This window comes from Typopeltis vanoorti, chromosome 13 (assembly GCF_054136105.1).
Source record: "Typopeltis vanoorti isolate ZY-2024b chromosome 13, IOZ_Tvanoo_1.0, whole genome shotgun sequence".
Classification (NCBI taxonomy): Eukaryota; Metazoa; Arthropoda; class Arachnida; order Uropygi; family Thelyphonidae; genus Typopeltis; species Typopeltis vanoorti.
This window is the reverse complement of record NC_143561.1, coordinates 68,070,093-68,096,820: the sequence shown is the minus strand read 5'-3', so window position 1 is coordinate 68,096,820 and position 26,728 is coordinate 68,070,093. Positions and strand designations below refer to the sequence as shown.

Genomic DNA, 26,728 nt, shown 5'->3' with positions numbered 1-26,728 from the left:
ATTATCTTGATCATTATCATTAACTTCTTCTCTTTCAGGAGTCTCAGAAACAATCTCCACTATTTCGTCTTCGCTAAGAGGTTTATCAATTAACAATTCTTCGATATCTGTGGACGTAAGATCATTGAATCCTTCTCTGCCAATTTCACATGCCAAACTTATTATATTAGGGAATTATTCTGCAGTATGATTGAAGGGAACAGGAGCATTCTCTTTAACACATGCATGCCATATAGCTTTCCAGCATTCATTCATAGTTTCTGGTCTCAATTCAGATAACAATAATTGAACCTGATCAATACAATTCATAATTAAAAATTTTTTCCACACATCCATAACTGACAGTGTTTCATCGTTTAGCTTGTTCAAAACGTACTGAAATGTTTGTCTGACATAATATGTTTTAAAAGTCGCAATTATACCTTGATCTAGAAGATGTAACAATGATGTGGTATTGGGCAGCAGAAAAAAATATTGCACATTTTGGTTTTCTATAGCAGAATGACCGGGTGCATTCTCAAGAATCAAAAGCACTTTAAATTTGAGACCCTTGTCATTCAAATGGTTTGGGCAGCAGAAAAAAATATTGCACATTTTGGTTTTTTATAGCAGAATGACCGGGTGCATTCTCAAGAATCAAAAGCACTTTAAATTTGAGACCCTTGTCATTCAAATAGCATCTAACTTCTGGCACAAAATGTTTGTGGAACCACCCAGTGAAAATATCAATGGTCACCCAAGCTTATTTGTTGGCCATCCAATGAACTGGCAATTTTTGAAAATCTACTCCTTTCATTGGCTGTGGTCTTAATGATCGATTTATGAGCAGTGGTTTTAACATCCGATCTCCTAAAGCGTTCGAACAAAATAGGAGTGTTATGCAATCCTTTTTCTGCTTTGAACCAACAACAGTTTTTTTTGCATTTTTGATATATAAGTTCTATTTGGCATTTTTTCCCAGAAAAGGCCGGTTTCATCCATATTTCAAACTTGTTCACGAGTGTAACCTCCATCTTCAATTATTTTAGCAAGTTTTTGTGGATATGCTTTAGCAGCTGTTTCATCAGCAGAAGCCGTTTCACCTTTAATTTTTATATTATGAAGAGCATGTTTTTTAATAAACTTAGCCAGTCAACCATCGCTTGCATGAAATTCATATTTTTTCCTCGCTTGAGATGAAGTATCTGGCTGCAGTTTTTTAATCTGTTCATAAAATCACAATGCTGATTGCTTGGTGGAATTTCTGTCAACTGGCATTCTTTTTTGTACATTATCTTCTATCCGCATCACTAAAGCTTTTTCGGCCTTTTCTAGAACAACATCATCTTATGTACCATGATAATTTCGCACTCGATTTTGTACCAGAATATACCACTTTTCTAATAGTCTCTTCATTTTTCTTTATAGATCTGACAGTTGATTCACAGACTCCAAAATGCTTACCCACAGCCGTTGCACCTTCTCCAGTTTGAAGGCGATTTAAAATTTGAATTTTTATATCCAAGGAAACAGCTTTCCTTTTTTGTTATCAGCAACATGATGTGAGGGCTGGATTAAAATCTTCGGTTAATGAAATGAAAGTTTGAAAATTACATATAGCTTACCATTTATTATTTCTTGGAAAAATTCTTAATTTTATAATGCGATTTTCATTTTGATTTCACTTAAAAAATGCAAATGCAAAAAATGCGGTAACTGGGTTGTCTACTCAAACACCAAATTCAAACTGCTACGAACTGATTTTTTATGTGCAGTCAGTTATGTAATTCGGGGAATTCCCAATAAATGAAATTCGTAAGAATTTAGAATTTGCTTAATTAAAACGAGAATGCAATTCTACAAAATTCTCAGAATTTTATTGACTTACGGATTTTTTCCTAACTTAGACTTTAGGTTGGTCACGTAAAAGTGAATAAAAATCGCATAAAAAAAAATTATTTCTGATATCCCAATTCGCGTAACTCCGAATTCGCTTAAAAAAAATTCACATAAAAAGAGGTTTAGGTGTATAATATCTAAAAAAACATAACTATTCCAAATTTTTAACATTACTCTTTATTAAATAAAATAAGAATTAATTTATCTTTTCTTTCCCTCTCTTTTTCCAAGTTATGCAGCTGATTGCTATCCACAGTGATCCATATAGTGCAGCTGATGGTGCACATGCGATAGTGATTTGTACTGAGTGGGATGAATTTTTGGTAAGTATAATAACACTTAAAAAAATCCTCTAATACCTTTTATTATCAAAGGGAGCAGGTGGAACTCTTGAAAATCAGTGAGCTTCTGGTTTCCACCCTCAGTCATCTCTGACTGCTGATAATCAAAAGCTTCAAGTATGAGATTACATAAGACAGTTTTTGTTATCTCTTGTTTTGAAACCTTAACTGTTGTTGCATTAAAAAGCTTGAGGTTTAGATTTAGGGTTACCAGACATTCGGAATTAGCCCAGACAGTCCTGGATTTGTAATTACGTCCACGACTGTGTCCAGGATTGAAAACAGTCAGGGATCTTTAAATTACATGTGCTTACATGTTTAGTGATTAGTAATTCTCCTTGTGTGTTTTGATGTTTGTGCCTGAAAAGTCTGCTACTTTTTTTTTTTGGAAAGAGAAAATGCAGTTTCAATGAAAAGTTGCAAGCTGAGTATTAGTTTTTAAAACCTTCTTATGACAGTAATCGTATAAGTTGCGCATTGTGTAATAGAGACTTCTCAGTTGCACACAAGGGAAGAGGTGATATAGAATATCATATAAAAAGTGCTAAACACAAGAGAACAATAAATAGTGTTTCGTATTGCTGCTTATTTTAAATCGACAGTCGCTACTGATGATGATGACCTTAGATGTGCTGCTAAAGAAGCTGTATTTGCTTATCGTTCTGCAGTGCATGAAATCAGTTTCAAGACATCAGACTGTATGCTTAAGTTAATTAAAAAGTTATTCAAACAAAAATTTTCAGCTGCTGGTACAAACACTGAAGCAATAATTATAAATGTGATATCACCATTAATTATTATTATTTGACACCTCCAGGGAGGACACCTGCTCTACAACTCCGTCTTCACCATTCAATCACCAACTGACCACAACTACACCAACACCATCTACCACCACCCACCACTGGTATTTCCACAGATAATCACCAACATCCATGCCCACGGCAGGATTCGAACCCACAGCCTTTTGGCTGGAGAGTGGATACACTATCCACTCGGCCAACCAGGCCGGCTGATTGTTGGATGCTTTAAAAACTGTTAATTACATAACTTTAACATTTGATAGTTCAAATCATAAAGACATAAAACTAGTCCCTCTAGTGGTTCGGTACTTTACTTCAGATCACAGGATTTAGATAAAATTCCTACATTTTGAAGATGTGCCAGGAGACACTTCAGACATCTTGTGTGATTATTATTATCCAGGCCTCCATGGAGTCAAAAGACTCATCGTGGAAGGTCGTTTTTAGGAAACACAAATTTTATCATACCTCTCCTTGAACCTATTGAGCGTTCCTGCTCTAACCACTCTCTCAGACAATGCATTCCACAGTTCAACCATCCTCCATGCAAAGAAACCACTCCTCACCCTCTTGCTCACAGCCTCCTTTCATAATTTCCAAGGATGGGCCCTTGTCATCACTCCTTCCCGCTGTTCAATCAAGCAAAAGAACTCCCCAATGTCTACAATGCCTCTCAACAGTTTAAAAGTCTTGATCATATCACCTCTCCTCCTTCAATCCACCAAACTCTGCAGTCCACATTCCCTCAGTTGATCTTTGTAATTGACATTGTACAGTCCTGAAACCATCTTTGTTATCTGCCTCGGTACCCTTTCCACAGTTAATTTATTCTCTTCAAATCCTGGGGGGCCAAACCTGAGAACAATAGTCTGAGTGTGGTCTGATCAGGATCTTATACATCAGAATGATATCTCTGCAGGTCACCATCCTTCTCAGTATTGTAGCAATCCTCTGGGTTACCTTCACTGCCTTTGCAATGTGCTCCCTGAATTTCAGTTTTCTATCAACCATCACCCCACACCCCCAGATCTCTTGTCTCCCCTGCTTCCTCCAGTATAGCTCCTCCAATCGAGTATGCATCCTCCCATCGATGGTTCTCAAACTTGAAGAATTTACATTTTGCTGCATTTACTGACAACCCATTCATTTGCCCATCTGTCTAGTTTATTCAAATCCTCTTGCAGAGCTGCCACATCTGCACTATTACTGATAACCCTTCCCAGCTTCACATCATCTGCAAACAACTGAATATCCCCTTGCAATCCATTGACAATGTCATTGATATAAAGGTTGAACAATACATGTCTCGGTACTGAGCCCAGTGGAACACCATTTGTAACCTTCTGCCTCCTTCATATTGCCCCCACCATACACAACTCTCTGATACCTATCAGATAGCTAATCCTGAATCCAGTTGACTAACCCGAAATCTATACCCATGTGCTGCAACTTAAATATCAGCTTATCATGAGGCACCATGTCAAATGCCTTTGCAAAATCTAAAAAAATGATAGTGTATGCCTTTCCCTCATCAACTGCTCTTGTCACTTTATTATAAAAGGCAATCATATTACTAAAGCAAGAGCACCCCTTAACAAATCCATGTTGATTCTCACAAATAACATTACCCACATCTACCCAATGCTGTATATACTCCCTCACTAATTTCTTCAGGACCTTAACAACTACTGATGACACACAAACTGGCGTATAATTAGACACTTCCAGTCTGCTACCACTCTTGTGCATCGGTACTATCTTACCTTCCTTCCATTCCTTGTGTACCTTTCCCACAGCCAGACTTTTATTGAAGAGCCAGGTTAACAGAGCTGTCAGTTCTTTAGCACACTATCCAGTCCCACAGCTTTACTGGTATCCAGTATACTCAGTATTTGGAACACACTCGCCTCTTGCACCTCTAAACCCTGAATCTGCCATATCCCTCTAGTATTAAAACCTTCTTCTCCAGGATGAAATACTCCAATAAAGTGCTCATTGAACAACTCCACTATGTCCTTGCATCAGTCACTCTATTTCCCATTTTTATCCCACAATGTCATTCTTCCACAATCATTTCACCTCCTACTATCCACATAGCTAAAAAAATTCCCTAGGATTTTCTTTCGATCTTACTGCCAATCTCTTCTCATATTCCAGTTTTGCCTTCCTCACTATACTGGTCACTCTCCTGGCCTGCATCTTATATTCTTTGTGTATTTGACCTCCACCTCTCTCTCTCTCTCTCCTTATATCTCTTCCATAATCTCTTTTTCAACTGCAGTTCCTGTTTGATATTGTTTGTCATCCACTTTACACCAAATTGTGCCTGCTTCTTCACTCATGGAATACAGCTTACTATTGCTGCAAACAAATATCTTTTCACAATTTCCCAAACACTAATGATATCCTGGCCTTCCAATTCTGCCTTCCATGGAACTGCTCCTAGTTGATACCTAAGTCTATTATAATCACCTGCTTTATACCACATATGTTCCCTTTTCTTTGATACACCTGTATGTCTATTCATCTTCCAAGTCAAAACCATATGGTCACTCTCTCCAACTGGTGGGAGAGATGCCATCTCACTTGTTATCAGCTCTTCTGATGCTGTGACCAAATCCAAAACTCTTGAACTTCTTGTTCCCTCTATTACATGTTGCCTAAGACATTTGTCCCTCATGAATTCTAGAAATTCCATCCCCTTATTACTACATGCATTTTACTCTTCCTAGCTTATACTGCTGTAGTTAAAATCTCCCATAACATTCATTCTTCTTGCACTTGCCAAGCTCAACTGCCTAAACATCTCCTGCTCCCTACCCTCTGTGAGGAGCAGGAGTTGTTTAGTGGGGTATTGTTATAAACCAGGGAGCAATACCCCACTAAATATCCTGTCTTGGCCACTTTTACCTCATACCATATGCTTTCAAAACTATTAGTGTCACTGTCTTCCAAAGCCTCCACTCTTAGAGGACATAAGTCATCACTTATCATAAGCAGTACTCTACCACCACGTTTTTATTTCCTATCCTGCCAAAAAATGCAGTACCTGCCACTTCAATTCCTGTTATTATATCATCATCTGTCAACCATGTCTCAGAGATCCCAATAATCTTTGGAATTATCTTTTGAAAAATGTCAAGAAATACTCTCTTGATAAAAAGGTGATGTGTTACTGTTCTGATAATACCAATACAAATTTTGGAGGAATAAATAGGGGTGAGAAAACTGTATCAAAAAAACTAAAAGAAGATTATAAAGAAGGCTGCTCGATAGATAAGACTATCGAGCAGCCAATGCCTGTTCTAGGCAATGGCTGCTCGACACATATAATAAATAATTATGTTCAGATTGCTGCAGACACACTGCCTGTGGATATTGAAGTGATAGTAATTAAAATATACAAATATTTTCATGTATACACAGTCAAAACCACCCAAATTAAAGAATTCTGCAAATTTGTAGATATTGAATACAAAACAATTTTGTCTCATAGTAGTTCAAGATTTTTGAGCTTATTGCTTGCAGTACAAAGAATTTTAGATACCCCCACTGTCCAAAAAGAAACCGAATTTTTCGAAAATAGAAGAAACTAGTGATACCACCTGTTGTATCTTTTTGTTGTCGAAAGTGGCAACCTTCATTAGTGTTGTGTCAGCTGTTTATGACATTTGTTTCCTTAGAAACCAAGTTATAATACAAAGAGTGACAGTGTGTTTTGACGAACGGTCGGAAAATGAGTTTCAAACAGAGACTTCGATAAAAGTTTTACCGAAACGTATCAAATGCTTCAAAAAGCATGCAGTGACGAATGCTTATCCCATACTCAAGTTTACGAGTGGTTTAAGCGATTTCAAAGTGGTCTTGAGACACTTGAGGATGACGAAAAGCCGGGGCATCCAAAAACTGGACTGAGCGAAGTTAACATCCAAAATGTGTGCGATTTCATCAAAGAAAATATGATGAAATCACACACAAAAATCACACACGAAATCGTCTGTGAGATTGATTGAAGATGAGTTGGGGATTCCAAAATCAACTGTGCACAACATTTTGACTGAGAGTTTGGGCTTTTGTAAATTAAATTTGCAATTTGTTCCCCACAAGTTGACCGACGACTAAAAAATGTATTGAATTGAACACTGCAAGGACTTCATAACCACTTGTAAGGACTCAAACTTCCTTGAAATGATCGTTACTGGTGACGAAACGTGGTGTTTTGAATATGAGTTGACAACAGAGTGCTGAGTGGAGACCACCAGAAGAGGGGAATCTGAAAAAAGTCGCTTGGAGAAGTCAAAAGTAAAGACAATGCTGATTTGTTTCTACGATTCCAAGGGCATTATCCACAAAGAATTTGTTCTGCCTGGCCATATGATCAATGTGAGTTTTACCCCAAAGTTTTGAAGTGATTGATAGCGAGAATTCATCGTGTACGGCATAAATATCGTGATGCAGGCAGCTGGTCACTTTTGCACGATAATGCACCATCTCATCGTTCGAACATTGTGAGACAATTTTTGAGCAAAAAACAAGTTTATGTGTTGGATCACTCACCGTATTCACCTGAGTTAGCACCCTGTGACTTCTTTCTCTCCCCCCAAATTCATTTGCCGATGAAAGGAAAGCATTACGACACCATTGAAAATGTTCAAACGGCAGTAACCATGACCCTCAACAGTATCCCAAAAACCGATATAAAAACTCATTTAATGAATTAATTGACCATGCCAAATGCTGTATCAAAGCTGAGGGAGAGTATATTGATTGAAATAAATGATTTGAATAATTATAATTGACCTGTGTTTTATTTTCTACGGTTTCTTTTTGGACAGAGGGTGTATGTTTGAAGGTCTAAAGTTATATTTTTTTTCAAGCGAACAATGTCCAAAGATTTTATAAGTTTTTTTGAAAATCCAGTAAATGAAGTATACTTCTATTTTTGCATGGAACTTTACAATTATTTGCTGGCCTGACTAGCCGAGTGGTAAGCGTATCTGCTCTCCACCCAAAAAGCTGCAGGTTTGAATCCTGCCATGGGCATGATGTTTGTGACTCTCTGAAAATACTAGTGGTGGTAATGGGTAAATGGCATTGGTGTAGTTGCTATTCATCGGTGGACTGCGTGGTGGATACAGTTGCAGAGTAGGTACCCTCCCTCGATGAGTCTTTGGACTCCCTGGAGGTATCAGGTAATAAGATTTATTTCAGACTGTAATCGAGCAAGTAGAGTCCAATTCTGTAACAGCAACAGAGGTGTTGATGAAATGTTCTAAATTGGAAAATAAACTTAAAGATTTCATCATAAATAGTGCCATTTTTGGCAGAACAACATTTAAGTAAGCTAGTATGAAATGGTGAAATTAATCAGGAAGATTCTATGAGAACATCAAGTTTTATGAAATCAGTATAAACTATTTGCAGTCCTGTAAGAGTACTGAACAGGCAAAAAAATTTAATTGGATATTTTTAACTTCTGATGGCAGTTGGGCTGATTTAGAACAGAGTGCAAATTTTTTTCAGCACAATAGTACATAATTCAGTAAACACAGATGAATTATTTGATTGAAAGGTCAATGCTAAACAAATTTCTACAGCAAAAACAAGAATGGGACTCAAAAACTTTAAGCATTCAAGATAAATGATTGTCTTTGTTTGAGATCTTTAAGAATGCTGGCATCACCTTCAAAAATATATTCAAGTTAGTAGAATTTGCTGTGTTTACCAGGTACATCAGCTCCAATAGAAAGAATTTTCTCAACTATGAGCAACATATGGTCATGAGAAAGAGGTCGATTGCAGGTGTCAACAGTAAAGGAACTTTTAAACATGAAAGTAAATTCCAAATATTCTTCTAGTGATTTTTATGACCATATAAAATCCAACAAATAGTTTTTAAGGAAAATACTATCTAATAAAAAATATACTAGCATAGAACAGATACAAGAATCCCATCCATCCACATCATTTTCACAATAGACCTGCTGCAAAAGGTATGCAATCTGCTTTTCAATATTTTGAGTATTTTGTTGATTGAGTTCCTTGCTTTATGATTTCCTTTTATTTCTTCGTACCAACTTTTGTTTGTCATGCAGGGGCATATAACTTATGAGTCATCACCTTTCTTAACATTGAAATTAATTTTTTATGAAGTGTCCAGGGATATTTTTTCTAAAATATGGTAACCCTATTTAGAGTTGATATTTCTGAGTTGTAGGGTGAAAATCTTGAGTTTTCAGGATGGGAAAATCTGACTTTACAGTTTTTTTAGGTGTGCTTCAGCACACCTAAAAAGCATCTTACAACACCTCACCCTAAAAAGCTCAGACTTAATAGTAAGCTTTGACATCACTTCACTATTCACAAATGTACCACTAATAGAAACCCTCAATCTACTGAAGTCACACTTCCCCCCTGATATATTTGAACTATTCAAATTCACAATACATGCACATCCAAAAATCCACTTTACTATGGAACTGGAAGCCAACAACTGTCTGCCCTTCCTGGATACACTCATCACACGTCTCCCAGATGGTTCCTTATCATTTTCAGTTTTCAGAAAACCCACACATACAGGCAGATACTTACACAAACAATCACACCATCATCCTTCTCAACAATATGGCATATTAAAAACGCTAACCCATAGAGCGAGAGCAATCTGTTCAAATGACAAGGCTCTTACTGCTGAACTGACTCACTTACGCCACACGTTCTTGGCCAACGGCTACAATCCACAAAAAATAAACAAAATACTAAACACTCCTAAGAAACCCCTCCCACCATCCACCACAGAGAACTACAACAAAACAGTCACCATCCCTTACATTAAAGGCACATCCGAAAAGATCACAAGAATTCTCAATAAACATAAACTACGCACTACATTCAGACCATGTAGCAAATTAGCCACCCTCATCCGCTCACCCAAGGACAGCATTCCTCCTTTATCACATCCAGGAGTCTACCAAGTACCCTGCTCATGCAATCAAGCCTACTACGGTCAAACAGGAAGAACTGTGAATATCCGCATCAGCGAACATAAACGATACGTCCGGAAATATCATTATGGGAAGTCGGGCCTAGCAGACCATGCTCTGGATACCCCTGCACACAGGATCAACTGGAAAAACACAAAAGTACTACACAGAAACCCATATAAATCAGAGAGATTGTTCTTAGAGGCGACAGAAGCCCTAAAACACACTCCAAATCTCAACAAATATGGCTGTATTAACTTGCCGAAGATCTGGGAGACAGTCATATTAAGAAAAAACTAGCACTTTTCTAGGACTCTAGTAATATATAAAAGCGGTTTTTTTTTTTTTTTTTTTCATATAGAGGGCGCCAAAATCAGGACTCTAGTCTTTGTGTTGCTGCTACAGTTTTGTTGAAGTACACCATGTTGTTTTAGTCTCGCGTATTGTGACAAACAGTGTTTTTGTGCTCTGAAGATGCTGGTATCAGCATCTAGTTAATAAATTAATTATTTACTTAGTTTCTGTGTTCTATTATACCGTTAAAATAATAAACAACAATTTGTTTCTTGGTTGGTTAGAATGTTTTATATTTGTATCCATGATGATGATGTGCTGCCTTCAAACTCAGCATGCTGTTTATTCTGAAGAAGCTCAAGTATAAAAAAAAATAAATAATTTACTAAAACAAATACACCTAAACCTCGTTTTACGTGATAGATACGTTCCGAAAAATTACACGTAAATAGAATTCATGTAAAAAGAACTACTGACTCCATAGAAAAAGTGAAGATTGGTTCCAAACCTGAAATATAAGCAAAATAATGGAAAAAAACAAATATTAAATTCGTTAGAATCATAAGATTTTTATTCACATTTCATGGAGAACACACATACATATAATGAATTTAATAACTTTAAAAAAAATATTCATTTCAGTTGCAGAGACAATTATCGTGTTTGAATAAAAACTTTAGTTTAATATAACTAAAATCTACATTTGATGTTTCGACATTTATGTCAAGGTCATCTTCTGGAGCATACAACTATACATAGGAAACAAGCTACACTACAATCAAAATGGTTTGTTAAAGACACTGACCAACCGCTACAACAATTGTTGGCCTGACCTCTGGTGGGGAAAAAAAAATTATACATCAATGCCAGAGTCCTATTATTAGTGTTTTCTGTTGGTTGTAGAAATACATTGGGCACAACAACAAGTATCTATCTATCTATATACATATATTAACATCATGTACACATTCCAGCCAGTTGGTATGGAATGGTTTCTAATACTACCTGAGGATTGGCTAGTGTCCTGACTTATGCTGGATCTTACATATTAGGTAGGCTGAATGTGTGCCATCCAAATCCTTGGAATTTTCATGCCATCTTTGTTGTTGATATTTGGGTGGTTTATCAGGATTTCGCAGGCTTCCTTAAATTTCCTTTCGTACCAGGTTTTTGTGTGGTGTAAAGAGCAGGTGCTTTTCCAGTTGATTTGGTGTAAGGTGTTGAGTGCGTGGTCTGAGAGTACGGTAAGAGTGGTCCTGTAACTTACCGTACATTGATTTCACCAATGTACGCTAAGTTACAGATGCAGCAGATGCAATAGACTCCACGATGTGCGGAATGGGAGGAGAGGATCCTTAGAGGAGTTGAATATGGTTTTAAGTTTAGTGGGTGGTTTAAAGGTGGCATTGAGGTTATAATGTTGTAGGATTCTGATTTTTTCCGATAACCCTTTAATGTATGGGATGGCTATGGTTTTACTGTAATCTAGATTCGTTTTTGTTGTAGTTTTATGGAGTATTTTATTAACAGTATTTTTGTTATAGTCATTATTTATGAATGTATCACTGGTGATTTTTAGTTCTTGTTTCAGGGTTAGAGCAAATTGTTGTAGCTCTGTTTTTAAGGGTGTTAATAACTCCATATTTTGTGATGGGTGGTGGTATGAATTAGCATGTATGTATTGGCCAGTGCATGTCGGTTTTTGGTAGACCGTGAAGGATAGACTGCCTGAAGGATGACGTGTGACTAGTGTGTCTAGGAAAACGTTGATGACGTTTTCGATTTCGGTGGTAAATTGTATGCGTTCGTGTTGTTTGTTCAGGTGGCTAAGGAATATGTTTAGCTTTTCTCGCCCGTGCGGCCAGATCGAGAACACGTCGTCAACGTTTCTAAGTCAGACTGTCGGTCTTAGCATGGCGGAATCAAGAGCCCTTTACTCAAAGGTTTCCATGTAGAAGTTAGTGATTTGGGGGATAGTGGTGAGCCCATGGCTGTACCTTCTTTTTGTAGGTAGAATTTGTTTTGCTACACGAAGTAACCGGACTGTAGTACGTGGGCAAAGAAGGCCGTAATGTCGGGCGGAAATTTATTCTGTAGTAGGAGAATTGTGTCATTGATGGGGACATTAGTGAAAAGGGCAGAAACGTCGAAACTGACTAATAAGTCATCTTTGTCAAGTGTTATGTTTTTAATTTTGTTTATAAAGTGTTGTGTGTTTTTTATGTAGTAGGGGGACTGACCTACCAACTCCTTGAGTATTGCCGCTAATTTCTTGGCTGAGTGGTAATTAGGACTGTCTATTCGTTCCACATAATAGGACTTTAGCATTGATGTATACTTTTTTTTTCCCCACCAGAGGTCAGGCCAGCAATTGTTGTAGCGGTTGGTCAGTGTCTTTAACAAACCAGTTAAATAATAAGAATTGTAGTGTAGCTTGTTTCCTGTGTATAGTTGTATGCTCCAGAAGATGACCTTGACATAAAGGTCTAAACGTCGAATGTAGATTTTAGTTATATTAAACTAAAGTTATTATTCAAACACGGTAGTTGTCTCCATAATTTTCAAAAATGCATTCTGATCACTGTGTAAGCCTAAAAGAAAGGATTCATTTCAGTTGTTTGCTAAGGATTCTATAAAAAAATTATGTTATTCGCTATCAGTTTCTGACAATAAATGCGAAAGCTTTCGTTTTCGTGAGACTGTGATATCACTAGAAGAACTAATAGATATGGTATTATCGTCATCGACTTCTGCCTCAACTTGTGGAATTCTTCTTGTCATGTCTTGAACAAAAGTACCACTGGTTGTTTCAGTAGTTTTAGGCATGAACTCAGTTATTAATCGCTCTGTTAATGTTTTAGATAAGTTGCGATATAATTCTCTATATGAAGACATTAACAACTTAAGCTCACATGAAAATTTCCCAACACGTTCTTCATTTGGATCATGTTGGGTAAAATAATTGCCTAAATTATTGGCCAGATTAAGACCTTCTTTAATTATATCAACAGTAAAAGTAGGATTATCTTGATCATTATCATTAACTTCTTCTCTTTCAGGAGTCTCAGAAACAATCTCCACTATTTCATCTTCGCTAAGAGGTTTATCAATTAACAATTCTTCGATATCTGTGGACGTAAGATCATCAACTCCTTCTCTGCCAATTTCACATACCAAACTTCTTATATTGGGAAATTCTGCAGTATTATTGAAGGGAACAGGAGCATTCTCTTTAACACATGCATGCCAAATAGCTTTCCAGTATGTATTCATAGTTTCTGGTCTCAATTCAGATAACAATAATCAAACCAGATCAATACAATCCATAATTGAAAATTTTTTCTACACATCCATAACTGACAGTGTTTCATCATCATTTAGCTTGTTCAAAACGTACTGAAATGTTCTTCTGACATAATGTTTTAAAAGTCGCAATTATATCATGATCTAGAGGATGTAAAAATGATGTGATATTGGGCAGCAGAAAAAAAAATTGCACATTTGGGTGTTCTATAGCAGGATGACTGTGTGCATTATCAAGAATCAAAAGCACTTTAAATTCGAGAACCTTGTCATTCAAATAGCGACACAAAATATTTGTGGAACCACTCAGTGAAAATATCAATGGTCACCCAAGGTTTTTTGTTGGCCATCCAATGAACTGGCAATTTTCGAAAATCTACTTCTTTCATTGGCCGTGGTCTTAATGATCGATTTATGAGCAGTGGTTTTAACATCCGATCTCCTAAAGCGTTCGAACCAAAAAGGAGTGTGATGCGATCCTTTGTTGCTTTGAACCCACCAACAATGTTTTGCATTTTTGATATGCAAGTTCTGTTTGGCATTTTTTTCCAGAAAAGACCGGTTTCATTCATATTCCAAACTTGTTCACGAGTGTAACCTCCATCTTCAATTATTTTAGCAAGTTTTTGTGGATATGCTTTAGCGGCTGTTTCATCAGCAGAAACCGTTTCACCTTTAATTTTTATATTATGAAGAGCATGTTTTTTAATAAACTTAGCCAGTCAACCATCGCTTGCATGAAATTCATATTTTTTCCTCGCTTGAGATGAAGTATCTGGCTGCAGTTTTTTAATCTGTTCATAAAATCTCAATGCTGATTGCTTGATGGAATTTCCGTCAACTGGCATTCTTTTTTGTACATCATCTTCTATCGCATCACTAAAGCTTTTTCGGCCTTTTCCAGAACAGCATCTCTTGTGTATGATGATAATTTTGCATTCGATTTTGTACCAGAACATACCGCTTTTCTATTAGCCTCTTCATTTTTCTTTATAGATCTGACAGTTGATTCACTGACTCCAAAATGCTTACCCACAGCCGTTGCACCTTCCCCAGTTTGAAGGCGATTTAAAATTTGAATTTTTATATCCAAGGAAACTGCTTTCCTTTTTTTGGGGGTTATCGGCAACATCATGTAAGAGCTGGATTAAAATCTTCGGTTAATGAAATGAAAGTTTGAAAATTACATGTAGCTTACCATTTATTATTTCTTGGCAAAATTATAATTTATAATGCGATTTTTATTTTGATTTCACTTGAAAAATGCAAATGCAGAAAATGCGGTAACTGTGTTGTCTACTCAAACACCAAATTCAAACTGCTAAGAACTGATTTTTTATGCGCAGTGAGTTATGTAATTTGGGGAATTCCCAATAAATGAAATTCGTAAGAATTTAGAATTTTTTTAATTGAAATGAGAATGCAATTCTACAAAATTCTCAGAATTTTCTAGAATTACAGATTTTTTCCTAACTTAGACTTTAGGTTGGTCGCTTAAAAGTGAATAAAAATTGCGTAAAAAAATATTTTTGACATTCTAATTCGCGAACTCTGAATTCGCTTAGAAAGAGGTTTAGGTGTATGTATGTATATATACAATACATAACATTCAGTGTTATTCTCTTTATCTTTGTAAGGGATATGACACTTGCCTTTTATAGAATGATAATTACTCTACATTGTCTTGATATTCTGTGTGTATGTGTATATATATATATATATATATATATACAAAAAATTTTGTCGTATCTGATTCCCTTTTCCTTTTATAGAATCACTTTCCTCCATTTTTAAGCTTTTCAATAATCTTCCCCTGACTTTTGTTTAGCGACTTCTACGAATAACTTAGCTCTCTTACATTGTTCTCTGTATTCACTGGATTGATTTGGAGGAAAATTGTTGATAGGAAGTTAGTAATGATGTAAGTTCTTCATGTAGTACCATAATTATATTCTGTATACCACTTGAGGTATATGTCAGGAATTTGATGATGATGATAAAAATGAGTATCATAATGAAAAGAAAAATGTGTAAGAAAGTTTTCAAAAGAATTAAAGTTGAGCAGATTTTACAGAGGAAATGAGTTAGGAAATTTCAGTATGCTTTCATTTTCTTTTGACCTGTCTCTTTAACGTCTTGCATCCATCCTGGAGTTCTGCTTTTTCTATTCTTACAGACAACTTCACAGCATATGACTTCCTAGCTGAACCAGTTTTGTTCTTTTCTTAAGCTTTTTTGAATAACATTTATACAATTGAGTCACATTTCCTCTGTAAAATCTGCTCAACTTTAATTCTTTTGAAAACTTTCTTACACATTTTTCTTTTCATTATGATACTCATTTTTATCATCATCATCATTAAATTCCTGACATATACCTCAAGTGGTATACAGAATATTATTATGGTACTACATGAAGAACTTACATCATTACTAACTTCCTATTAACAATTTTCCTCCAAATCAATCCAGTACCTGTCAAGACCCCAACATTATATCAGCTCTTATATTTCTGTCTTCTAAGGTACTTTTTACTTATCAATCCAACTATATCTTTGGTCTTCTTCTTCTGGGTCTTTTTCCTGCCAACTTGGCAGAGAACACTTGTTTTGCTAATCTTTCCACTCTCATTCTATTTTAATGACCATACCACCTGAGATTAGCTCTGCTAACAATGTTAAGTTCTTTCCTAATATCCTCGTTTTTAATATGATATTGTTACTGATGCCATCTGTTCATGCCCTTAATCTTTCTCAGGACTCGCATACTCTGTCTAGTCTTTGGTCAAGTGCTTTATTTCTAACCCAGCTCTCAGATCCATAAGTTTAAATTGGTTAGAACGCTGTCTTGAATACAGCTAATTTAGTGTTTTGACTAATTTCTCTCTTATTTCATATAAATTTATTCATTTGACTTCCTACCATACTAGCTTTGTTGATTCTGTTGTCTATTTCCATATTTAAATTACATTCTTCACTAAAAAGCATGCCTAAGTAGCTGAAATGTTTCAGTTGTTCTATAGGTTCATTCAAAATGCAGTTGATATTTTCAATGCTTCTGCTTATTTTCATTGTCTTTGTCTTGTTATTGCTGACCTTCATACCACAATCTTGGAAGTTTATTTTCCACTTGGTTAGACTATAATAAATTTAGTTTAATCTTTTATCCAAGTGTAAGCAAACAAAGTTTGCGCCTGAAGTTATCTTCAGGACTGAGGCAACTCGTGGTAAAGGTGGATCAAGCTCTCATCACTCCTTGTCTCAGTATCTCCCATAACGCAAAGCACATCTCCTTGTAGACATGTATAATGCCATGCAATAAGGGAAGAGCAACTACCCAGACCGGTTTCAACCTTTATTGAGGTCTCGTCAGCAAGATCCAGACCCAGAAGTGGTGATACTAAGGCAGAAGCAATGGAGAGATCATATTTACCTATATGAATTACCAAAAGCTGTATCACCTTATTATTAAATTACTCTGAATTTTGAGAAAGATGTTGGAAGTTTATTTTCCACTTGGTTAGACTATAATAAATTTAGTTTAATCCTTTAAGGACTGAGGCAACAGTCCTGATGATACTTCAGGTGCAAACTTTGTTTGCTTACACTTGGATAAAGGATTAAACTAAATTTATTATAGTCTAACCAAGTGGAAAATAAATTTCCAACATCTTTCTCTAAATCCAGAGTAATTTAATAATAAGGTGGTACACCTTTTGGCAACTCGTATAGGTAAATGTGACCTCTCCTTTGCTTTTGCCTTAGTATCACCACTTCTGGGTCTGGTTCCCACTGACAAGACCTCAATAAAGGTTGAAACTGGTCTGGGTAGTGGCCCTTCCCTTAATGCATAGCATCATACATGACCGTAAGGAGATGTGCTTTGCATTATGGGAGATACTGAGAGAAGGAGTGATGAAAGCTTGGTCCACCTTTACCACGAGTTGCCTCAGTCCTGAAGATACTTCAGGCGCAAACTTTGTTTGCTCACACTTGGATAAAGGATTAAACTAAATTTATCATACCATATCTATTACAACAGTTATTCAATTTAGTTAGGGAATCTTGTAGTCTTATACTGGATTTATTTAGAAGTGAATCTATATTTATTTAAAAGTGAATTTATAGGTTCTTCATTCAAAATGCAGTTGATATTTTCAGTGCATCTGCTTATTTTCAATGTCTTTGTCTTGTTATTGCTGACCTTCATACCATATCTATTACAACAGTTATTCAATTTAGTTAGGGAATCTTGCAGTCTTGTACTGGATTTATTTAAAAGTGAAACATCGGCATCAAGTAAAGAGCTGAGATGACTATCTCCAATTTTGATATAAGTTTAATGCCACTTTTCTTCATAATGTGATCCATATAGATAATGAATAATAGAGAGGATAATGTACATCCTTGTCTCACACCAGATTTAATGTCAAACCATCTTCCTATACTTCCTTCAATTCTAACTGCTGACTTACAACTCAAATAAAGACTGAGTATTGCTTGATATAATACCCCATTGATACCATATAACTATACCATTTTGAATTGGTTTTCTCTTGACACCTTGTCATATGCCTTTTGCAGGTCTACAAAACTTAAATACAGATCTTTGTTATATTCCCACGATTTCTCAATTCTAGATTCAGGCCAATTTCACAATCCTTCTAAACTGTTTCTCAAGTATACTTACATAAATATTATCAGGTACACTCAGTTGGGAAATACTTCTGTAATTCTCACATTCAGTTTTATTTCGCGTTTTATATATGGGTACTATGAGAGCTCTATTCCAATCATCTGGAATTCATCTGCTCTGTTCAGTCCTTCTGAACTATGCAGTGCAGCCACTGCAAGACTTTTATATCTCCTTACTTGAACATTTCTGGTCGAATATCATCTACTCCTACTACCTTTCCACTTTTCAGGCTTTTGATGTTTTTTTCTACTTCAAGTATGGATATGTATTCCTGATTGCATGCCTGTTCAGTGTTTTTTACCACTGTGCTGTCACTCCTTGTTTCATTTAGCAATTTTTTAAAGTAATTACTCCATACATTAAGGATATCTTTTTCTTCATTTTTCATGTGACCTTTATCATCTCTAATTCCTTTTACCACAAACTCTTTCCTCCATTTCTAAGCTTCTTCAACAGCCTCCAGAATATTTTGCCACCTTCCTTATATGTATTTTATATGTTCTTACAAAAGTCTTCCCATGACTTTTGTTTAGCTAGTTTTACACACTGTTGAGCTTTCTTACATTTGTCTCTGTTCTCTAAGAGCACAAGCTGACTTATTTGCCAGGAACTTTTCATATACTTTCTTCTTTAACTTCCTGTGTCCCTCATGGAGTTCTGATTTTTCTATCCTTGCAGACAACCTCACCACATGCCTCTGACTGAATCGATCAATGTTTTCTTCAGAGCTTGCCATTTTTACTCATTTTTATCATGCTTAGAATTAAGTGTTATGATCGCTTCCAATTTCTAATCTCTTATAAACTCTTGTATATTGAGCTAGGATGAAGATATCAATGTCAATAATAAAACAGTCAATAACACTTTTTTGCTTGTGTCTACTCTCTATGTGATTTTGTGCAAATCCAAAAATTTTCGCTGACACTTTACCATTGTTGTTACGTTTGCCTTTTTCTCTAAATTTTCCCAAAACATTTATATTTACTTACGATTCATTCTCTACTGTTTTAAATCTCCATGCCAGCTGCCTTTTCTAATGACTGAAACAATTCCTCCACTTCCTTAGTGGAAACTTCTGTTGGACCACCGGCACAAATAAGCTTCATTAGTTATGCCTGCCATTCAAAAAGTTTTTCATGTTTGATGTCGAATATTATCCCTGTTCCTTTATTACTATTACCTCTATTTAGCAAGATCTCACATGTTTTAGTCTTCTTTGTCTTAGTAACAACAGGTTATGCCCATGTAGTACTTCTCTAGTTCTGTCAGTTCAGCTTCCTTCCATTGTTATCTCCTATGTTGATAGTGACTAACTTCATTTCTGCCAACATTAAATTTCCAGTAGCTGACTTTTCACCATTCACCCTAGTTCCCTGATTTAAAAAAAAAAAAAAAAAAAATGATAATAATAATGCAGCCCTTGTTTAACCAGACAGCATCCTAGCCAATACAAGATAATTTGGTCACCCAAGACCCAAACTGTCTTCTTCTCCTCATTTGTTTTAGGTATTCAGTAGATACCTACTAAGTGGATGTACCACATGAGGATTTGAACATTAAGTTAGAATCATTGGTTGATTCTTAAGTAACAGCCTTTCTTGGCACAAACGTTTCTCATCCAAATCTTGTTCATTCTCCAAAAAACTTGAGGTATTTTTGTGCTAAAGATTCTGCTTCTCAGTTTTCTAGCTGCTAACAATATAAATCCTAAACAACCCAATCTTGGAATACTGTCATACATTGAAAGGTTATTATCAGATTGACACTTTGAATATTTTTCATATGGCTAGAATCTCACATGTTAGTAAGAGTAAGGAGTAAAAGAATAAAATAAATTTTTTGCATGGAGAGTGATAGGAACGTGGAATACATTGCCTGAGATGGTGGCAAATGTTCATTCAGACAGTGGATGAGTAAGGAGTGGTTTGATACACTTTTGTTGTCTAGCATTGACCTACCATGATGAGTCTTGTGACTCTCTGGAGCTCAGGAAAATAATAAATATTGTATATTATAAATAAATATAATATATATATATATATATATATTGTTAATTTTGTCATGTTGTACCATCATTTTTTATTTTGGTTTAACCAATAAGAATACAATTTGGTCGGCTAAATCCCAAATTGCCAGCCCATCCTCGTTCGTTCAGTATCAAAGTAGATACCCAACAGTGTGCACCACGAGAAGGTGAGGATTGGACATTAGGTCAGAAGCCCTGGTCGGTTCTCCGCATTCCTTTAAAGGCTATGTGGAGGTCTCCTCTCAGTTATACAGCTTTGACCCTTAAAACTGAATGTGAGAATTACAGAGGTATTTCCCTACTGAGTGTTCCTGGCAAGATCTATGCAAGTATACTTGAGAAACGGTTGAGAAGAATTGTGGAAGAAAAGCTTGGTGAAGAACAAGCTGGATTCAGGCCAAATAGAGGCTGCCAGGATCAGATCTTCACTTTACGACAAATAGTCGAGAAAGCATGGGAATATAACAAAGATCTGTATTTAAGTTTTGTCGATTTGGAAAAGGCATATGACAAGGTGCCAAGAGAGAAGCTATTCAATACGCTGCAGTTATATGGTGTCAATGGGGCATTATATCAAGCAATACTTAGTCTTTATTTGAGTTGTGAGTCAGCAGTTAGAATTGAAGGAAGTACAGGAAGATGGTTTAATGTTAAATCTGGTGTGAGACAAGGATGTACATTATCCCCTCTGTTATTCATTATCTATATGGATCACATTATGAAAGAATGTGGTATTAAACCTGATATCAAAATTGGAGATGTTAATGTCAGCTCTTTGCTTTATGCGGATGATGTTATACTTCTAAATAAATCTGCTACAAGTCTGCAAGATTCTCTGACTAAATTGAATAGCTGTTGTAATAGATATGGTATGAAGGTCAGCAATAAAAAGACAAAGACAATGAAAATAGGCAGAATCATTGAAAATGTCAACTGTGTTGTGAATGGAGAACCTGTGGAACAAGTAAAACATTTCAGCTACTTAGGCACAATTTTTACTGAAGATGGTAAACTAAATATAGAAATAGACAACAGAATCAGCAAAGCTGGTATCGTGGGAAGTCAATTGAATAAATTCATATGGAATAAGAAAGAAATTAGTCGGAACACTAAATTAGCTGTATACAAGACTGTGTTCAAACCAATTTTAACTTATGGATCGGAGAGCTGGGTCAGAAGTAAAACACTTGACCAAAGACTAGAGACCGCAGATATGAGAGTCCTGAGAAAGATTAGAGGCGTGAACAGATGGCATCAATGGCAATATCATATTAAAAATGATGATATTAGGAAAGAACTTGACATTGTCAGCATCCAGGAATGCGTTAGCAGAGCTAATCTCAGATGGTATGGTCACTTAAATAGAATGGGAGAGGAAAGATTAGCAAAACAAGTGTTCTCTGCCAGGTTGGTAGGAAAACGACCCAGAGGAAGACCAAGATATAGGTGGATTATTACGGTACAAAGTGCCTTAGACGATAGAAATATAAAATCTGATAATGTTGGAGTCTTGACAAGTAACAGACTGATTTGGAGGAAAATTGTAGATAGGAAGTTAGTAATGATGTAATTTTTTCATGTAGTACTGTCATATCCTGTACACCCCTTGAGGGTACATGGCAGGAATTTGATGATGATGATGATGATGATGATATATTGTTAATGAAGCAGTTCATGAAAAAAAATCACATAAAAAGATCCTGGCTAATGAGGCAGCACATTGAGTCTTGTGACTCCTCATGGGAGGCTCATTCTGGAAAACACAGTCTATCATACCATTCCTTGAACTCATTGACCATTCATGCTCACCACTCTATCAGGCAGTGCATTCCACGGTTCAACCACCCTCCATGCAAAGAAACCACTCCTTATCCTCTTGCTCACAACTTCTTTTCATAACTTCCAGGGATGGTCCCCTTGTCCTCACTCTTTCTCCCTGTTCTACCAAACAAAAGAACTCCCCAGTGTCAACACTGTAACCACCTCGCAACAGTTTCAAATTCTCAATCATATCACCTCTCCTTCTATCTACAGAACTATGTTGTCCAAATTCCCTCAGCCTTTCTTAATAAATAACATTGTACAGTCCTGCTGCCATCTTTGTTATCCACCTCATCACTCTTTCCATGGTTAATTTATCCTCTTCGAATCCTAGGGACCAGATTTGAGAACAATAGTCCAAGTGTGGTCTCAGCAGGGTTCTATGCATTGGAATGACAACTCTTTTATCTCTGCAGGTCAGCATCCTTCTCAGTATTGCAGCAATCCTCTAGGTTACCTTCACCACCTTTACAATATGTTCCCTGAATTTCAGGTTTATATCAGTCATCCCTCCTAGATCCCTTGCCTCCCGCACTTTTTCCAGTACAGTTCCTCCAACAGAGCATGCAGCCTCCCAAATTTCAGTACTTTACATTTAGCTGCATTAAATTGAAACCTTCCTTCATTTTCCCATCTGTACAGTTTATTCAAATCCTCTTGCAGGGCTACCACATCTGCACTATTACTAATAACCCTTCCCATCTTCACATTATCTGCAAACAACTAAATATTCTCCTGCAATCCATTGACAATGCGATTGATATAAGGGTTAAACAATATAGGTTATTATTGTTTTCCCATATACAACTCTCTGATACCTGTCAGATAGCAGTCCTGAATCCAGTTCACTAACCTGATATCTAAACCTGTGCTGCAACTTAAATATCAGCTTATCATGTGGTACCCTGTCAAATGCCTTTTAAAATCCAAAAAAAAAAAAAGCATGTCTTTTCCCTCATCAACTGCTCTTGTCACTTTTTTATAAATGGAAATCATATTACTATAGCAAGAGCATCCCTTAAATCCATGATGTTGAATCTCATAGATAATATTATCTTCATCTGCCTAACACTGTAAATGATCTCACTAATTTCTCCAAGATCTTAACAACTACAAGTACAAACAGATCTATAGTTTGACCATCCTTATGCAATGGCGCTATCTTATCCTCCTTCCACTCCTTGGGTACCTTTCCCATGGTCAGACTTTCATTGAAAAGCCAGGTCAAGGGAGCTGTCAGTTCTTTAGCACATTCTCTCAAAAATGGTGAAATTCCATCCAGTTCCCTGCTTTATCGACATTAAAACACACTCTCCTCTTGCACTTCTAAACCTTGAACCTGCCCTATTCCTCTAGTATTAAAACCTACTTCTCCAGGATGAAATTCTCCATTATGTCCTTTGCATAATGGAGAATTTGCAAAGGGCAGAAGATGAAAAACATTAGAAAAATATTTATCCAACAATGTCATTCTTCCACAGTCATTTCTCCTCCTACTGACCACATAGCTAAAAAATTCTTTAGGATTTTCTTTGGATCTCAGGCCAATCTCTTCTTATATTCCTATTGTGGCGCTAGTGTCCTTGGTGAATGTGGTGGTCGTGTTTAGTTAGGCTAGAAAGCGTGTTTTTAAATTTAAATATAGTATAGCTTTTTGTCTCAAATTGTGCTGCAGTTGTACATCGTTCTAAACAATAACACCACTGAAGTCTCCTTCAGTGGTGTTATTGTTTGGAACTGTGTTGTATATATTGTGTTTTCACTGCTGTTTGTTTCACTACTTCAACGTGTAAAGATTGTGTCCAACAAGAAACGTATGTCAGTGGTGTGCAGGACTTCTACTTCTGCACGAAAGGCTGGCTCAGCGTTAGATTTTTCGCAATGGATGCGTTGCGGAAACTGCTACATGTATGCGCCGAAGAATGTAAAGGATCTGTGGTCGGTCTGGCTAAATGAGAAGAACGAAAATGTCGATGTGTGTGAGAAGTGTCGGGATAGGCTAGAGCATTTAGAAATGGAAGCTGACATTGGGACCGTAGCGGAAGAACTTCAGCGGGCGTTCATGAAAATAAAAAATGACCTTCATCTTCTGCATGAGGAATTGGAAGTGCTCAGTAAGGAGATACTGGAAGTTAAAATTGAGTTTAATGTGTTATACAGAGAAATTAGGACTATAGAGATTACTTTAGCTGAAGTAACTGGAACAGGATTACGTATGGGTGAGTCTTTGGTGAATGATGCAGTAATAAATAGTATGGGAGTGATTGGGAGTCAACAAAATAAAACCACAATAGGCCTAGAAGAAACAAGATGCCGTGAGAGTGGGGGGGGGTAAGTAATAGAGTGCTGAGTAATGAAACTAGGAACGTTTCATTACTCAATGAAAATGAGTCCATGAGTGACGCTTGTGTGGACTTGAATGAATTTAAGAGTGGTAAGATATATGGTGATTCTATTATTAAGGGTATGGAGAGTGGTATGCATGAGGAGTGCTTAGCTGGTGGGACAATAGAAAGAATGGCTTTAGCAATAAAGAGAGGGCATGAAGCAGACAAGATGATAGTTATGGTTGGTACAAATGACCTGAGTGGTGGTATAAATCGGGTAGGAAAAGATTTAAGAACATTGTTAGATATTGTGAAGAGGAAAAGTGTCAATGGGAGGATAATGTGTGTGCTGCCTTGTTTTGACAATTACGAGTGAAGTATATGAGCGATGATAATGAATGATATGATTGCAAGATGTGCAAAAAAAGAGGTCTGGAATTTGTTGATGTTTGGAGTGTGTTTGAAGGAAACAGACAGTTGTATGCTAGAGATGGGCTGCATCTGAACATAGAAGGACATAAGCGATTGAAGAAGTTACTGTTTTCTGAACAAGTTGAAGTAATTTGGCAGGGAAACTAATATTGAAAAGGTTGAGTGCAAGAGAGAGAAACTTGAGCACTGATTGTATATTTATTGATCCTTATTCACAGAATAAATTGCAGAAGAGAGGGAATAAAAATCGGCATGGGACTATTGAAATTAGTGACTTATATATCAGTTCTAAAGCCGGTACAAGATCTAGAGGGAATCTGCAACTTTTGTACACCAATGCAAGAAGCATTCGAAATAAGAGAGAAGAATTTTTGGCATTAGTCAGTGCAATCTCACCAAAAGTTGTAGGCATTAATGAAACTTGGCTGTCAGTAGAAGATGTGGTCACTGGAATTGAATGTGATGGGTACAATATTTTCAGGGAGGATAGAGAAGATAGAACAGGGGGAGAAGTACTGTTGATGATAGCTGATGTGTTGCAGCCAAAGAAAGTAGTATATCAAGATGATAGACATGTGAATTGAGAGTTCATCTGAGGCAGTCTGGTGCGAAATAGTGACCAATGCAACCAAATATACAGTTGGATGCTGCTGCTGCTGCCAGGGAGTACAGGAGGAGATATTGAATTCATGCATCAGCAAATCAGCCATGCACTCCAAACATACCATAGAATTGACTGGAAAAATACCAAGTCCCTACACCGCACCAAAACCTGGTTTGAGAGAAAATTTAAAGAGTCTTGTGAAATGCTCAAACACAACCCAAATCTCAACAAAAATGATGGCCTCACCATTTCAAGAATGTGGAGGACCCATCTACAACCTGTATAACATCCTAAACTAGCATTAGAAAAATTCCCACTACAAGAAGACAACCTGGTGACCTGGTGAAGTGTTTAGAACATTCAATAGCAACTGAAAGAAATCATTTTGTAACTATCCAGAATATTAATACATGAGGACTCTAACAGTTTATTGTAGTTGCATTTATCTATTTATAATGTATATATATATATATATATATTTTTTTTTTTATTTATTTTTTTTATTTTTTTTTTTTTATTTATTTATTTGTTTTTCTTTTCTATCACTAGAGGTCAGGCTAGAAAAAAGATTTATTAACTGCGTAGATTTAGTTTACTGATATAGAAAGCATGAGCATGTAGCTTGGTTCTGCATACAGTTGTATTCTTCCGATGATGACCTCGATATAGAGGTCGAAACGTCAAGTTTTATTTTATTTGTAATTAATAAAATAATCTGTTCAACACGTGTGTTTTTGAGTCCCTAAATCTACAAATATGAGTGCTGATCACCGTGTAACCCTAAAAGAAAGAATTATCATAATCCATGGAGATGTGACCCACAAGCAGTGCAGCCTCTACGGTAAGCTGAAGATACGTGTTTCTTTATTAACAAATCGACTAGCCTTTTTGAAACGATGTAGAGACAGCAACATAATTCCAAACTGCATTAAACTAAAAAAGAAGTTTAAATCAACCAAAGCGCTCCGTATTTATGCCCGGTTGGAAAAAGCCTTATTACGAGAACAAATCCACGAGGCACGTAAAAATCTAGCATCCACCCAAACCAAAGTTCTGCAACTTAAATTTGAATTATCTGACTACGTTATTCCAGAAATTTGGGAGATTCTAGATAGGATCACCGACGACTCGGCCAAGCACTCACTACTGAAAAATAAAGAAAAACTAATAATGAAATTTCAAGCCCTACAACAACAGAAAAGCACAAGATCATCAAGACGC

The 26,728-nt window shown here is 36.4% G+C and overlaps 1 protein-coding gene across 1 annotated transcript in view; it reads left to right on the top strand.

Moving 5' to 3' along the window:
• sgl (UDP-glucose 6-dehydrogenase sgl) overlaps positions 1-26,728 on the top strand; it is a 156,514-nt gene that overhangs the window by 103,171 nt on the left and 26,615 nt on the right. The window contains exon 11 of the mRNA XM_090402533.1: positions 2,110-2,201. Within this exon, the coding sequence (XP_090258659.1) occupies positions 2,110-2,201 (92 nt within the window). The remainder of the gene's footprint in view (positions 1-2,109; positions 2,202-26,728) is intronic.